The 18,202-nt window shown below is 33.9% G+C and overlaps 1 protein-coding gene across 1 annotated transcript; it reads left to right on the top strand.

Annotated features, from left to right (window-relative positions):
* Nucleotides 1–1,344: 1,344 nt before the first annotated feature.
* Nucleotides 1,345–16,738, top strand: LOC123529762 (delta-like protein C). The gene is made up of 8 exons (XM_053520839.1): nt 1,345–1,375; nt 5,685–5,783; nt 12,122–12,132; nt 12,457–12,549; nt 13,363–13,666; nt 15,910–16,020; nt 16,285–16,395; nt 16,671–16,738. Exons 1-8 carry the CDS (start codon nt 1,345–1,347, stop codon nt 16,736–16,738), a joined length of 828 nt encoding a protein of 275 aa, XP_053376814.1.
* The last annotated feature ends 1,464 nt before the right edge of the window (nt 16,739–18,202 follow it).

Here is an 18,202-nt window from a genome sequence, read left to right on the forward strand (position 1 = left end):
GCAATGTATTCGAAATTGATCCTACAAGTGCTAGTGTTCTCCTGTATATTATATCTACACTTTCATTTTAATTTTTATACAGTCACATCCTTTATAACAGGGTTTCCCTTTTATCTGTATGGTTTGCATTTTGTATTGGGGTTAGGAGCCGTTTCTCAATAACATTTCAGTAATGTTGCGGGGGACTGTTAACTCAACTAGTGTTCCTGGTTTCAGTGCCAGTTCTAATCTTTGCAAGTAAATGCCAACATCTCAACAATTAGCGGTAAGACACATTTTCCACATTTTCTGCTGCCAAATCATATACCTCGCCAGAGTTTGAAGTCAAGAAAAATTGTTTTATAGATCTGCACTCTCACTAGCGATTTGGACGGACCTTTCCTAAATCCATCATTTCAAATAATTGTTGATTATAATATTGATCGTTTTAATCATCCTAACAGAACTCATACATCTTAGTAGGAAATTAGTACAATTGAGCCGCACCATGAGAAAACCAACATAGTGCATTTGCGACCAGCATGGATCCAGACCAGCCTGAGCACCCGCGCAGTCTGGTCAGGATCCATACTGTTCGCTTTCAAACCATTTTGCAATTAGAGAAACCATTAGCGAAAAGTATGGATCCTGACCAGACTGCGCGGATGCGCAGGCTGGTCTGGATCCATGCTGGTCGCAAATGCACTATGTTGGTTTTCTCATGGTCGGCTCAATAATTATCTAGATGTTTATAGTCATTGAACAAAAGGTCTTCGTAAGGGAAAGCCTTCAGTCTAATTGCATCATAACAGATAGATGGAATTCAATCTAGAAATAGACAAGACGTGAGTTTTCGTACGATTGCATTCGCAAAACTATGGTGGCTGATTTCTGCCATCTCGTTCTGGCGTGTTGGCGCGTTTGCAGGGCGCCAGACCGCCAGGACGCCAGGACGCCCTGCAAACGCGCCAAGACGCCAGAACGCCAGGACGACAATTATACGCGCCAAGACGACAAAATCCATATTTGTCGTTTTGGCGCGTTCATTTGTCGTCTTGGCGTGTTCGCGCGTTGGCGGGGGTGCCAAGACGCCAACACGCCAAGACGACAAGTGAACGCGCCAAAACGACAAATATGGATTTTGTCGTCTTGGCGCGTATAATTGTCGTCCTGGCGTTCTGGCGTCTTGGCGCCCTGCAAACGCGCCAAGACGCCAGAACGCCAGGACGACAACTTCCCAATTTAGCGTGTTGGCGCCCCCGCCAGAACGACAAATGCCTTGTTTGTCGTCTTGGCGCGTATAATTGTCGTCCTGGCGTCCTGGCGTTCTGGCGCCCTGCAAACGCGCCAACACGCCAGAACGAGATGGCAGAAATCAGCCACCATACTATAACAGGTATTTTAGCATGCTTATATCAACACCGAATATAAAGGAGAAGAATTCTATAAGACTTGTCTTTCATTCTTATCCTTTCCTGTTTTGCTTTCACCACTGTATGCAATTTGTACCAGTATATGTACTCTATTTTGGGAATAAATATGTTTAAACTAACACCGAATATTTTAAGAATCTCTATTCGTCTGGTGACCAGCCCGCATAGCTCAATACCGACAGGGCATATCTGCGAATCGCAAGGCGAGGCGATTATTCTCCATGGTGATATCATAGTAATATTGTATTTGTAATCGTTTGTCTTTCGCCTCTGATTCATGTGGAAAAGTTGTAATTTACTTGCGGTGAACGGGTTAGTACTGGTTAAGAATCCAGGGACTCGCTTTCCAAAGTATAGTATCAGAAATGAAATGCTGCTCAGAACGGCGTTAAACCGAAAACCAAACAAAAAGGTATTAAATGCCTAGCTGAAAATGTAAATGTACTTACATGTGTAAAGCAGTTTATAGACTAGGGTTGTTTTTCTGCTCCAATTCTTTGATTCTGTGATATCGTCTGCTATGTTGCGGATGTAGACGTAACATATTTGTAGGTTTGTTTCACTTTACAAGGACGTATTGAATGGTATTCTTACACGCACTAAAAGAAAGCAAACATAATTTTTAAATAAGAATCGAGGTTATGCAGACATGTACTACGGTAGAATATTTAATGTAATGTTTCTTTCTACCAGAATAAAGTACATATATGTCTGAGGACTGCAAGCTTATGCTGTAGGGTAAAATAACAGTACATAAAATTTCCACATTATGTAGCCAAGTCGACTATATAAGTAAAGAACTGAGCTAGTTGAGGCGAAGGGGTGCCACTCTTGTTATCAAGCATTCTACACAGACAATGAAGAATCGATTACAACTGTACTATACCCTTTCTTTACCAGCAAAATCGCCAAAGTTGGGAAAAATGAAATTTAAGTAGTCATATTAAAACGTATGAAATCCACGTGGACTAGTGTAATGACATCTCGAGGGCTGAGCGCGAAACTATTGTATCTTGTTCTTTATCTATATACACTTACAATAGTTTCGCGCTCAGCCCACATCTGTTAGTTTATTGTGCCCAAACCATCGCTTTTTAGCCCATCTACGTTCACATTCACAGTACAGTGCTGATTAGATTAATTCTCAATTAAAGACCAACCAAGACCAAAATGACCTCCCCTCTGCTTACTTATTCAGTCAACTTCTCAAATCCATAGATAAATAACTACACTATAGGAACAAAGTGTGGTCTAAACGTTACTAAGACCAAAAGTACTGTGTATACTGCTATATTAATTCAATACAATGGTTAAATATCAAATAAATTTTCTAAGCCTATTATATATCACTGTCAGTATGCATTTTTTCATGCATATTAAGTATAATTACCATCATGAAACACAAAAATAATACAGTTATTCTGTGGTGGGTCTTTAACATGCGCAATGGTAACAAACAGTAAGACATATAAAACAAATATTGCTCGTGTAAAATATATAAAAACAAACATTTAGAACCGATTTGCAGATTTTGACTACTACCCTATGTAAACTTGTAATAATTTTAAATTCACTATTTTGCAGCAATAGGTTTGAGCCAAAACGTTACAACACTGAAGAAGTGTATCATCCGTTTTCAATTTTTCAGGAAAGCGTACAATTTATATACTCATTTGTTATTAATCTTGAGTTTTAATTTTAGTATACTTTCTGATATTCTGATAAAAAAGTTCAATCTCCGGTACCTTTTAAGATTTGTTATGTAGGGGTATGATTTTGCCAATAAAAGGTTGGGTTGAATTAATGGATAAAAGTACTTATCGCATCAGTTAAGAAATAAATTTAAAAAAAAACGCTTTCTCAGAAAAATATTTTGTTATTATCAATTTTTAAAAAAACAAACAAACTGCAAAATATGTGTGTATATGTGTGTGTTTTTTTATTCTTCTGAGATCCAGTATGTTTGAAAGGCATTTCGTTGATGTTTCTTTTCTTTATTTTCTCAGATTAAGTGAGATATATATTTAAGTGAGAAAATCAAATTATGTGTAAGTGAGAAGTACATGTATATATAAGAGAGAAAGTCAAAATATTTGTTGGAAAAAAAAACCCCAAAAAACACCAGCGAAATGTTTTAAAACACATTGGATCCCAGAAGGATGCAATAACATAAAACATTATATCAGAGAATCAGAAAAATATGTTCAAACAGTGTAAGTTTAATGATAAACTCAAGGAGTTTCGGCTCTTATAAAGCCCTTTTCACGGGTAGCATAAAATCAAAACAATCCACTAAAACAGTTCGATCTATAAATGCTTACTGCAAATCACTTAAGAATTTTCAGTTTCTTGAATCACAATTCTTATCAGCTTTGAGAGGAATGTAGATTGATTTAAATAGTAATTTCAGAATGAATATTAATATAGTTTTAAATAACACGGCATCATGGGAACTAAATTTTTACTAATATGATTGAAGTGATTAAATAAATTACAAATGTACTTACTTTCGCTCAATAGCAGACCTTCAGCGATGGACAAACGTTATCAAAACGACACTTTCTTTCAGTGGTTGATGTGGCTACCTGTGCAATGTTCGACGCCTTTTGTAAACTTCACAATAATGTATATGTATATATATGGAATTAGACTGCATTCTCTCGACCAGAAGAACCCATGGAACGCAAATTAATCATATGAGCCGTGCCATGAGAAAACCAACATAGTGGCTTTGCGACCAAAACCAGATCCAGACACCTGCGCATCGCGCAGTCTGGTCGGTAACAGTGTTCGCTTTTAAAGCTATTGTAATTAAGAAACCGTTGCGAACAGCATGGATCCTGACCAGACTGCGCGGATGCGCAGGCTGGTCTGGATCCATGCTGGTCGCAAAGCCACTATGTTGGTTTTCTCATGGTGCGGCTCATATCATGCTAAGTGACGACTGGATTGATTAAGGCATTTAATCTTCAAGGGTCAAACAGAAGGCATACATCTCCGGGTATTATTATGAATATTATAAGATTTTTTATGGTATTTAAGCTGGATAATATTTCAAATATTCAAAACAATGTTACAGCAATATAATGTATCCATCGAGAGACTTGTTTGCAAAATTTAAACAACTTTTACCGTGCCGTATTTTTTAAAATAATTTTTGTATAATTCATGATATTTCCTCAAGCTCAAGTAGAGACAAATTTCAGTGATGACCACTGTCCTAAACGTTTGCATAGAATTCATGATACCATCACTTTTGATCACTTTTCAAACTATTGGTAAACTATTATAAAACACAAAATATAACTGCGAATATCATTTTTTCTAGGGTGTCTCGAGTAAAAAGATTTATTGAGACAGAATTCTAACCCTAAAATTGAAAAATTAAGGTCGAGTCCTGTGGGACTGTTTTAAATTTTGCTCACTTCATTCAAAAATAACCTTTGAGCAGAAGTAAAACCTGCCTATATTTCTCCTACAATAAATTATGTATATAAAATGCAAATGTACAATGTGAAATTATATTGAAATTAAAATAAATAATTCACTTTTTTAACACTTCTGTATTAAAGGGAGATTACAAGATTTCATAAAAGTTATGAATTACACATGTACACATTTCCAATTGAGGGGTCTAACTCTTTACTGTAATGGGTCAGTCTTTTTGTTCTTTCAAAAAAACTAACAGAATATATGAAAATGTTGCTGTGTAATGTGATTAATAGTTATTACTCATGGTGTATTATATTGATCTATATAAGAAGTCAATAATATGAAGCAGACATACCTTTGATCAATAAACTTGATTTGAATATCAAATGTAGTTTTGTATATACAAATGTATCTTACAAAGTGAAAAGTAAGCTGCCTGACCATGGGTTGAACCAGGAGCAATGGTCTTAGTTGCCGAGTGGTTAAGGCCACTGATGTTGTATCACTAGTTGCTTGGTTGTCATGCAAGAATATCTGTGGTTCTATCCTGGGTGCCTATCTGTAGGGAAAATAATGTCTGTATTGGTACTGTGGACTTTCCCCTCTCCCTACCCCCGTTCAAAAAGCTATAGCTACTAAGAAAGTCTTCTTAGTACAAAACAAAGCATGCAGTCGTTGTGACGACAGTACAAGATACAGTTATTGGAACATGACAGAGCTAGTACTGATGATACCCTGGTCATTAAATGATATAAAATAGGAAAATTAGTAGTTTTGATACCTCTTGAGTATTCTATTGAGGAGTATCCAATGTTAAGTGAAAATTTACTTGTTTCACAGCATTACACTCACTCGCTGCCTTATGTTTACTCGGAGATATGCCGTCTTCCCTCATAGTTTTATCTGCTTTAGACAATGGAGTCAGTGATTCAGGACCTGGTATTTCCTGTAGACCGTCTATTTGAAGTTTGAAGATCTAGGCCATATTAATTTCATCTTGAAAATAAAGTTTCATTTCATGGTAAAACTATGTTAGTGATGACTTCATGCAGTAATTTAGACTTACAATACAAACTATGGTAGTGATGACTTCATGCAGTAATTTAGACTTACAAACTATGGTTGTGATGACTTCATGCAGTAATTTAGACTTACAAACTATGGTTTTTATAACTTCATGCAGTAATTTAGACTTACAGACTATGGTTGTGATGGCTTCATGCAGTAATTTAGACTTACAGACTATGGTTGTGATGGCTTCATGCAGTAATTTAGACTTACAAACTATGGATGTGATGACTTCATGCAGTAATTTAGACTTACTAAGTCCATTTTGATCAAGTAATTTTTAATAAAACTTATTTCTTTCTTCATAATAACATAGAACTTTTCTAAGAATACCCATTTTTCTTTCGGCTGACCTCAACAGATTTTAGATAAGATTACGAGATATTGTATATTTTTTTTCTTCAGAAAATGCTTTTTGAGAGGATTTTATGGCAGAGATATTTATTTTAAAGGACTCTGATGCCAGTCTAGCAGTAATTATTCAATGAGCTCCTCCATTGACATCCAAGATGAAGGAAGATCCCGCTGCACCTTCAGATACTTTTTCAGGCACTGGGGGAACTTTGATAGAATCACTTAACTCCAGTTTACACAAGCAGTTAAACCCTATTAATCATTTTTTTGAAAAAATGAGAAGTATTTTTTGTGGGGTTTGATAGGTATAAGCCACATTCGGACTATTTGCAAATCAAAGAACACGTTGGGACTTATTGCAAAAGTATCCGTGACTCCATGTTAGCCAGTCTCGGATCATTTGCAAGAAGTTCCAATATGGTTTATACCTGTATAGATGTGTATGATAGCATTTAATGCTTATGTCTATATTATAACAGTAGCTTGCTACAAAACTAAGTTGAAATACTGTTTAAAATTGGTGTTAAACGCAAAACAAACAAACAAAACTATGTGGTGACTACTTTCCATGAGTCCCTGAAAACCAAAATAAATGTCAGGTTATGGATCTTTTCCACATGTAAATAGAACAGCCAAAAAAAACCTGCTCATTTCCAATTGTAATTTGCCTTCCAATAAATATACAGTTCTAGGTTCTTACTTAAAACATTGTTAAATCAAGTGAAAAATTGTATTGTGGTGCAGACTCAGTTTTGATTTTTACTGTTAGCTATAATTTCATGTTCTTTTTGAAATTCTGATGCCATTTTGCTCATGTTTTTTTGTGTGAATAATGTGAGATTGCACATAAAATCTCGAGAAAAGGAGAAAGTGTCCTCAGTATAATAACAAAAATGTTGTTTGTACGAAAAGAAACATATAATTAATAAGATGGGCGATATATGACTTTTTTGTGTCGATTCGCTGTAAAACCCAACTCGCTCGCTTTCCATATAAAATCTATAGTGACTGTAAAGATTCTGCGTTGTTGTCTGTCCTTGTCCAATAACGGTGTGTGCGACCATGAGACATCGCCAGGTGTTGTTGTTTGTTATGTTATTGTCTAGGTTTGATGCAAATTTTATCGGGAAAGTCTGTATTTGAACAAATATTAAGAACATGCAAAGGAGCATTTCACTACTTGCTACCATTGCAGTCGGACGCAGAATTCGTATTATCTTTGGTAAATTCAAGAATATACTTCTAATAAATTTCTTTAAATTTATATTTTACTTAGGATAAACGGTGTGTCTTACAATATTTTAGGATTGTCTCCTAGCAACAGAAATTATATCTGTCTTCAATATCTTTTTAAAGGTAAGTTTTCATTTCTTGTTTTCTTTCTTCAACGTTCCATATTAATGGCTAAAGTAATTTTGTTCTTTTTTTGCAGGAATTCAACACTGTTAAGGTTCAGGAAAATGTTATCTTTTTATTAAACCTGCTGGTTTATATACTAGTATTTTAACATTAAAGTTGTCAAACTGATTTTCAATGAAGATTAAACTTGTGTAGCATTCAAAATAACATTTTACTTGAAAATAATTTCAGTGGCAAAAGATAAATAAATGAAATTGGAGACAAAATACCTTTTAGTCAGTAACAATCTATTTAATATAATAAAATATAATTATCTAACATGAAATAAGTTTGCATGCCTGATTAAAATGACACCATGAAGAATGAAATAATATTATCTTTGCAAAAAACAGTGTGTAGGCATAGGGGCATGCCCCTAAAAAAAAATAAATTCTACATAAATGCTGCGCGGGCATTCTTTGGCATATTTTAATGCATAGTGTATGCCCTTAAATTCCTAAAATTTCCTTCTGTCTTCTTTAAAAAGAGTTCACAAAAAATTAAAAGAAATAAATAAAAAGAAATAAAAAATCAAAGGAAATTCCTTTGAAAAAGCTACTCTCTCTCTCTCTCTCTCTCTCTCTCTCTCTCTCTCTCTAAATTCCTCTATTTTCATTTTTATCAGACTTGGACTTGTTACAATATACCTATCAATTTAAAAGTGTAATTAGATGACATCAAAACTGTGTAAAAGTACCAAATATTTTTTATTTCTTCCTATATAGAATGCTTTTGGAATGTACATAAATATTTTTAGCACTTTGTTCACCAGGCGAAGACAGGCTTTTTATTGTTTCATTGAGGCCCTGGCCTTTAAAATTTGTGATAATGGCTGACAGTCACTTTTCTTTCTGTAAAAGATGACAGAGGCTGAAATTTTGTGACAAAATCAATTTTTCTTCAGTGAATGTAAAATGATAATAATTACAAATAATATTGATAATGATAATAATTGTTACTGTTATATAAACCACAGGTCTTTTAAACTGGAAATTTTGTTTTATTGTTTTATTGACAATTTCATAATAAAGAAGTCATACAATTGAAGGTGATCTAATATATACACTTAATACAAAAAAAAAAAAGAAAAAGAAAAATAACGCAATCACCATTATTTGAATATAACATTATTTTAATATGATAAATTCAAATTATCATGTTTTATTATATGCCAAATGTTAGCTTCAACATTCCAATATGCTCATATATAAAAGAGTGGTATATCAATGTGGTATAATATAAAATATATGCTTTTCTCTGTTAAAGCAGTCTTACGCTAAAATGAAGTCACGTTAACATGTGCTGACGTCAATGTTTTTGTTGCACCCAAGAAAGAGCGCTACTATGATTTATCTACTGTTTTAGATTAAGGGCATATTAGAATCAAAATAATTTATACCAAAACAGTATTTTAACACTATTTATACACTCGGGCGGTAATACGTTGTACAAATAATTTCACTTGGGTTGCGCTCTTGTGAAATTATTACTCCAGAAGTATAACCGCCGATCCTGCATAAATGTTAAACATTCTTTTGCTATAAAATATTTCTTAATTATAGTTTTGCCCGTCTGCTGAGCTCAGTAGGTGGAGCGTTGGTCTACGGATCGCGGGGTCGTGAGTTCGATCCCCGGGCGGGGCATATGTTCTCCGTGATGACTTGATAAAAGCATTGTGTCTGAAATCATTCGTCCTCCACCTCTGATTCAATTGGGGAAGTTGGCATTAATTGCGGAGAACATGTTTGTAATGGTACAGAATCAAGGAACACTGGTTAGGTTCACTGTCTGTCTGCCGTTACATGACTGAAATACTGTTGAAAAACGGCGTTAAACCTAAAACAAACTAACAAACCAACAAAACATCATCGGTTGCATAGAATGTACCTTTTTTCATAAATTTAATGCACGTGAGGTTTCCTAGACAAAGTTCTTCAAAATATTCAGACAGCAGTCCAAAAAAAAAAAAAATAATAGATGTGTGGACCTCACATTTTTTCTTAAAAAATCCATTTTGAATTTGTGCACAACTCAAACAAACATAACCAGATTTTTATTAAAATTCACTCTGAATAATGTCAAGACTTAAAAAAGCATCCTTTTTTGGAGATTAAAGTTGTTAGTTTAAACAGATAGAACTATAATAATTTAAAGAAATAAATAAGAAAAAACATTCTTTTCTTCCAAAAACATGTTAAAATTGTGAAATATTTCCAAATAAACTTGGACAAAAACATTTTTTTTCCTTTCATATAATAACAAAAAGTGCCAATACATATAAAGTTTTCACTTAATATTTAAGTAAAAGTTTGATGGTAAGATAGATACATGTACACTGTTCCCTCTTCTCATTTACTGGTACAGTTTTAAGGTAGACTGAATTATCGCAATAAACCCTGTTTACTGGAACCATACTGTGAAAGGCATTAGCCCCAAACTGTGCTAATGAAAACAGAAGGGCTTTAACTAACCACATAAGACAGCTTGATGACTTCCTCGTGTTGGAAAGCCATCCAGCTGGCTTATGGAAGGTTATTGGTTCTCGTCAGTAGCCGGCCTGTGATGAAATAATGCATGGAGGGGCTTTTGTTGGTGTGACGTTAAATCCAACAGCAAAATAAAGTGTGTATGCTTTCCTCAATGATTTTTTTTCTCTTGTTGGAAACACCTGTAACAAGTAATAATGACCTTATTTTTAAACAGAACCTTTTGTCTTGATGCAAAGTTTTAAAACCTTTTTTTTCGTGGAATTTCCATTTTCAGTTGTTACTTGTATTACTACATTTATGAATTAAGAATGCCAATATACTAGAATTGTATTCTGTAGCAGTTTTTCCGCAATTATCCTTAACTATGACTTGACTGTTAGCAGTTAGCAAAATTGTGAAACTTTCATATCATGAATTATACAGGAAGAAATACCTTTATGTCAAAAATCCTTCTGTTCATGATTCCCTTCAATATACCTTTATGAAGAAAAATGATTTTAACAGTATATTGCTTTCTATTTTCAGCAATACATCTTTTTACAGATATCCTAAAGCCAGACTGATTGTTCACTTTGTAATCAACTATGAAACTGATATTATATTGTGCTGTAAGTTGTGTTTTATATATAATATAAAATATAATTTGATTAATGAACAATTATCAGAGAATGAATCAATAATTGAACATTGATTTATCAAAATTCAATCTTACAGAGTTATATGATGATGATGCAGCACTTTTCTCAATGCTACACTGAATTTGCATTCAATAAACATGTAGTCATTAGAAACTGGTCAAATAAAAAATGTATATAAACTTATGTTTAGAATATCTGCCTCCCCAATCCCAACATTATTTGGAGACAGACAGCTCTGCACGACTAGTACAGATTCATTTTTCAAATAATAGAATAGTATATAGGCAAACAGCTGCCTTCATACAACTGACATGATATTTTCACATGTTTTCTTTGTGCTACTTTTCATGTATAGTTTATATAGATTTGTCTATTGACGCTCTTCACATTAGGAACAGAACAGAACAGAACAGAAAGTTTATTATCATTTTGGATTTAAACATAGTTCATCATCCATACACAGAGTACATATATACATATATCATGTCAACAATTTTATCATACCAAATACTGACATCAATATAATTTGAATATTAAAAGGAAAAAACAATTAAAATTTAATGAGGGTAGATGTACAACTACCATAATACAAATTGCAAATATTAGATGCAGAACAAATACAACTTCATCCAGATTGTCGTAAAATATTTTCTCGTATTTTCAAAGCACAACTTATAAACAACATTATTTTTGAAACCATAACCTGGTCGCTAAGTTTAAATAAAGTCACCAGTTTAAACATGTTCGAACGACGTATATAAAACTCAGGAATGTAACGTTTGCGAACAGCCTTATATTTGTCACATATTAACATGAAGTGGTATTAGGCATTTTCTTCACTAATACCTCGGGTGTGGGCTAAGACAAAAGAAGTCCATTGTATTCATTCCATTACCACACAAATCTTTGTTTTTAAGTGGTCATTCCTGTTGTTTTCAAACAATATAATCACCACCTTATAACAAAACTTTATGTTAAAAAGTTTGTCCAGAGCAATTCTCTCTTTAACTATAAGAGAGGCTTTCTTCAAATTTTAACTTCTTTTAAGAACACATTGAAGGGGAGTGCAGTACATACAAACAATAACTCTAGACCACCCAATTTTTATTATCTCCCTTGTATGAAAGATTGTCTGGAGAATAACTTGGAAACTATATAAAGGATTGACTTATACTTAACACATTTATTAAGGTCTTTGAGAGGAAGTGCAATAAATAAGAACCATAACTATATGACCCTATTTTTGAATTGCTCCCCCCACCATTTCTGATATTTGTTTCGAGGAGCATCCGTTAGTGTTACTGATTACCTTGTCTTATGATTATTTAAGTTAGAAATGAGGTAAGCAAAACAAACCAACTAAATAATAGGCTTTTAAAGCGAATAATGTTTTCGATTTCAGTTTAGTTAGCGTGCGTCAAAGACGTGTTTACTAAATATAGGAAATTGTTTTCGATCAACAATTTGGTTAACAATGAAAAATTGCAAGTAAACTCTGTAAAATCGGTAGCTTTCATTATGTCCAAAATTAAGCTGCATGCAAGTGCTTTTTCCCTGCAGACAATGCATTTAAAAGGGTAAAACTTTATCATAAATTATGGGGAATACCATTTACCTAAAATTTGCTTGTTCTGTTTGCTTCGTATATTGTTATTTATATTTCAGGTTATATTCTTAGCATGTGCTTTAACCTGTCTAACAGGACCTGAGAGTGTTGCAAATGCCAAGCACATTCCTGGATGTGCTTCAAACACAGAGGTATATTTCTACAATATGCTTAATGAATGAAGTACTTACATTGTCATATGGTGTTTTGTACTAAAATAAATGACTTATCGAATTCTAAGAATATATTGAAACCTTAGAAATATTTTCAGCCGTTCACCACTGACTAACTAAGACACTTTATTTTAAATTATGCATTGATCTATTACATGATTCAAATGTGCTAAAAAGTCTTATATTATGCTATACTTCAGTGTCCACACGGAAGAAGAATTTCTAGGTAAGTACCAGCATGTGTATTCTCTTTGATGAATCTGATTTTGTTGCTTGTTACAAGCCTTGTTGCCAGACTTCTAAAGTCTGTTTACTCTGGCTCCTTATTTCCAACAAATAAGTTTGTAAAATTTAAGAAAATTTAAAGAAATATTTATTTCTTGTTCCAGACACAACGTGTAAAAGCGAGAAAAATATCTTAATTTTAATGAAGCAAATATTTCATTTATCATGACATTTTTTGGTATGTGAAATTGCCAGTTTCAGTCATCATTTACTATTTGCATCTTAAGATGTAAGTTGATGTTCTTTTTATTTTGTGTTCATCCATTGCTCTGTTAGTCTCGCTGTTTCTCAAAATATTTTTACAAAGAATCGTCTGAATTAAAATTCTAATTTTATGTTAAACTGAATGTATGTAGAAAATGACAGTTTGGTCAAATAACTTTTTATGTGCAAATGTTTTACAGACATGTGCTGGGTCAACCTGGGGCTCGAAGTGTAACAAGCGACTGAGAATCGGATAAAGGTTCATCAGACTCAGAGAAAGATAAAGGTTCATCAGACTCAAAGAAAGATAAAGGTTCATCAGACTCAAAGAAAGATAAAGGTTCATCAGACTCAAAGAAAGATAAAAGTTCATCAGATTCAAAGAAAGATAAAAGTTCATCAGACTCAAAGAAAGATAAAGGTTCATCAGACTCAAAGAAAGGTAAAAGTTCATCAGACTCAGAGAAAGATAAAGGTTCATCAGACTCAAAGAAAGATAAAGGTTCATCAGACTCAAAGAAAGATAAAGGTTCATCAGACCCAAACAAAGTTAAAAGTTCATCAGACTCAAACAAAGATAAAGGTTCATCAGACTCGGAATCGGGTGGTAAGTGCATATTTCGAAAAATGTAATGGTAATATTAGCAGATATGGACTGTGTTGTGTTTGTTAGAAAGAATTAATTAAAATGCCTGATTGTTCAGAAAATGAAATTAGATACGTATGTTTCAGACATACAACATAAAATGATTTTCTGACACAAGACAATTGAAAAGAATTTAAATGATAAGCAATATGTTGATTTCCACAGAGGTAAATGAATTTTTAGGTGAGCTGTGAGATTTTTATGGAGAGAGAAGGAAAATAGTTGAGATTGTAACCATGGAGTTTTATTCTTGAGAAGGAAAATTAATTTAAGTTGTATGCTTGAAGTTTAATTCTGAAAAGGTAAGTGAATTAAGGTTGTTGTCTTGTGGTTTTATTTCTGAAAAGGGAGGTTACAGTTTGGTGTTATTCTGGAAAATGAAAGAATTTTTTTTTGTTGTAACCTTTTGATTTTATATTGCAAAGGGAAGTAATTTTTGTTGTAACCTGATTTTATATTGAAAAGGGAAGTAATTTTTGTTGTAACCTTGAGGATTTATTCTTATAGGGAAGTGAATTATTATGCTCCTTGATTCATCAGTCCGTCTGTCTATCTGTCCATCCATCATTTCTTGTCTGTAATATTTCTTAGAAACCACTCAGGTTGGAATAACGCATTACTTAACAGGAAAAGGAGATGGGCATAATTATAATCTTTGTGTTCTGCTCCAATGATTTTTCACTGTTCTTGTCCAATGATTCATCAAGATAAGTGTTCTATAGAATCAATAATTTTGCTGTGTGTGAAGTACTCATCAGCAATCACTCACTTGCATTGAGTAAAACTTCATAGGAAGCTAAGCTTCACTCTCAAGAAATGCATATATTATTTTTGTTTTTCTGTCTGATGTTTTTTTACTGAGTTATTTCCCTTTGATTATTCAACAGAACTATATTCAACAGTACTATAGTGCCTTCCTTGTCCAAAGTATTCTTTTGCAACCTCTAGCTGATATTCAATGAAAATTCAGGCTACACTCCAAAGAGGAAAATTCACATATCTTATTAGTGCTTTTCCAAACAGCTACTTGCCTGTTTTTTTTTAAGAAACTTTTTTTTTGAAGCTTCACTGCTAGGATGAATATGTGCCCAGTCAGTGAACTCTGCTTTTATGGGTTTTTTCTGCATACATCGGGAACATTTATCAGTTTTGCCGATATTTTCTTGCTTTGTAACCTTATGGAAGTGGATTATTAGTTTGTGTGTGAAGCTTCAATCCGAAAAGAAGTTTTGTTTTTCTCAACATGTTTTGGTAGCACTCACAATATAGCAGTTTGTCATAAGTATAAAAGATTCTTTAATAAACTGTTCAAATTTTGCAGATGCGTCTAAACACCTGGGATCAAGGGGTTCTGGTACCTTATTCTCTTTGTCAAACAGAAAGTGTGAAAAAAGAGAAATGTTTGATGCAGATGTCCTTTTATGATCCTCTATCAAGACTTTTCTTCAGATTGCTTTTTCATTACAAAGTAGATAACAGAGGACTTAATCAATTTTCCTTACATATTTGTAGTGCAAACCTTTAGAATCTTCTTTTTAGAAACTTATCTTACAGTAATTATCTTCCCCCCACCCCCTTCGAAGAAGGTGGGATATATTGTTTTGCAGATGTCGGTCGGTCGGTAGGTCTGTTGGTCGGACGGTATGTCAGTCCGTATGTCAGTTGGTCCGTAGAATAATTTGTTTCTGGATGATAACTCAAGAACGCTTGGGCCTAGGACCATGAAAGTTGACAGGGCGGTTGATCATGACCAGCAAATGACCTCTACTGATTTTGAAGTCAGTTGCTCAAAGGTCATGGTCAAAGTGACCAGGAACAGTTAAATGGTTTCTGGATGATAACCCAAGAACCCTTGGACCTAGGATCATGAAAGCTGATAGGAGGTTTTCCATGACCAGCAGATGACTCTATTGATTTTGAGGTCAGCAGAAACTGTGAAGGTATTTCTACATTTCCATAACATTTTATTGCTGGCTAGATCTAGATACTTCATATTATGTAAGAATTGTGTCAAATGTCTTCATAAACATTAAACATATTCGCTTGAAATTTACATCTAACATGATGATTTGTTTCTTTCCTCAAATAATTTGCTGTAAGTGTAAAATCAAGGTAATAACGAAATACAGAAATACTTGGGAATTTATAAAAATTCATAAATCACTATTCCAGAAGAATCCATTAATGATATTTCTACAATACAGAATTAGACAGATGTAACACAAGCCCTTGTAAGAATAATGGTACATGTGTAGAGGGTGCAGACAATTACACATGCAGTTGTACTGATGGTTTCAGAGGCAGAAACTGTGAAGGTATTTCTACTTTTCCGTAACATTTTATTGCTGGCTAGGTCTAGATATTGGTGTTATTATAAGAATTGCGTCTAATGTCTTCATAAACAGTAAACATATTCGCTTGAAATTTACATCTAACATGATGATTTGTTTCTTTCCTCAAATAATTTGCTGTAAGTATAAAATCAAGGTAATAACGAAATACAGAAATACTTGGGAATTTATAAAAATTCATAAATCACTATTCCAGAAGAATCCATTAATAATATTTCTACAATACAGAATTAGACAGATGTAGCACAGGCCCTTGTAAGAATAATGGTACATGTGTAGAGGGTGCAGACAATTACACATGCAGTTGTACTGATGGTTTCAGAGGAAGAAACTATGAAGGTATTTCTACTTTTCCATAACATTTTATTGCTGGCTAGGTCTAGATATTGGTGTTATTGTAAGAACTGCGTCTAATGTCTTCATAAACAGTAAACATATTCGCTTGAAATTTACATCTAACATGATGATTTGTTTCTTTCCTCAAATAATTTGCTGTAAGTGTAAAATCAAGGTAATAACGAAATACAGAAATACACTTGGGAATTTATAAAAACTTCATAAATCACTATTCCAGAAGAATCCATTAATAATATTTCTACAATACATACTTACAGAAGAAGCTGAACCATGTTTACAGGCATATATCTCCATATTTACAGAGGCAGCTGAACCAGGTTTATAGTCATGCATATCCATATTTATAGAAGCAGCAGAACTATGTTTACAGGGATATATCTCCATATTTACATAGGCCGCTGAACCAGGTTTATAGTCATGCATATCCATATTTACAGAAGCAGATGAACCATGTTTATAGTCTTGCATACCAATATTTACAGAAGCAGCTGAACCATGTTTATAGTCATGCATAACCGTATTTACAGAAGCAGCTGAACCAGGTTTATAGTCATGCATATCTGTATTTACAGAAGCAGCTTAACCAGGTTTATAGTCGTGCATATCTATATTTACAGAAGCAGCTGAACCAGGTTTATAGTCATGCATATCCATATTTAAAGAAGCAGCTGAACCAGGTTTATAGTCATGCATATCTATATTTATAGAAGCAGCTGAGCCATGTTTATAGTCATGCATATCCATATTTACAGTAGCAGCTGAACCAGGTTTATAGTCATGCATATCCATATTTACAGAAGCAGCTGAACCAGGTTTATAGTCATGGATTTCCTTATTTACAGAAGCAGCTGAACCATGTTGACAGGGATACATCTCCATATTTACTGTAGAGGCTGGACCATGTTTATAGGGATATTATTAGTTACACTACTTGTTGGTGACAGGATACGGGATATAAGCTATCGAGGAAATCCATATCAGGCGAGAGCGAAGCTCGAGCCTGATATGGATTTTCGAGACAGCGTATATCCCGTATCCTGTCACCAACAAGCTGTGTTACGATTTTATCTTGCCGACTACCCTTTACTTACATGCTATAATCTAATATTTTGTAAATTAACAAAGCGGCAGCCATTTTTTAAAAACAAAATTCATATCTGAAATGTACTAGCAGGATATGGAATATATCTTGTCTCCACGTGATGTCTGTTGACCAATAGAAATGCAAGAAACTTGTAGGAGGCAAGATAAATCTCCATGCTTACAGAAGCAGACGAACCAGGTTTACAGGGATAATCCCATGTTTACAGGGAGACATCTCCATATTTACTGAGGCACCTGAACCGGGTTTATTCATGCATATTTATATTTACAGAAGCAGCTGAACCATGTTTATAGGGGTGCATCCGTTATTTACAGAAGCAACTGAACCATGTTTACAGGGATACATCTCCATATTTACAGAAGCAGCTGAACCATGTTTCCAGGGATACATCTCCATGTTTTCAGAAGCAGCTGAAGCATGTTTATAGGATATATCTCCATATTTACAGAAGCAGCTGAACCTGGTTTACAGGGATACATATCATGTTTACAGGGAGACATATCCATATTTACAGAGGCAGCTGAAGCAGGTTTATAGTCATGCATATTTTACAGAAGCTGCTGAACCATGTTTACAGGCATGCATATCCATATTTACAGAAGCAGCTGAACCATGTTTACAGAGATGCATATCCATATTTACAGAAGCAGCTTAACCATGTTTACAGGAATACATATTCATATT

This window comes from Mercenaria mercenaria, chromosome 13, assembly GCF_021730395.1.
Source record: "Mercenaria mercenaria strain notata chromosome 13, MADL_Memer_1, whole genome shotgun sequence".
Taxonomy (NCBI): Eukaryota; Metazoa; Mollusca; class Bivalvia; order Venerida; family Veneridae; genus Mercenaria; species Mercenaria mercenaria.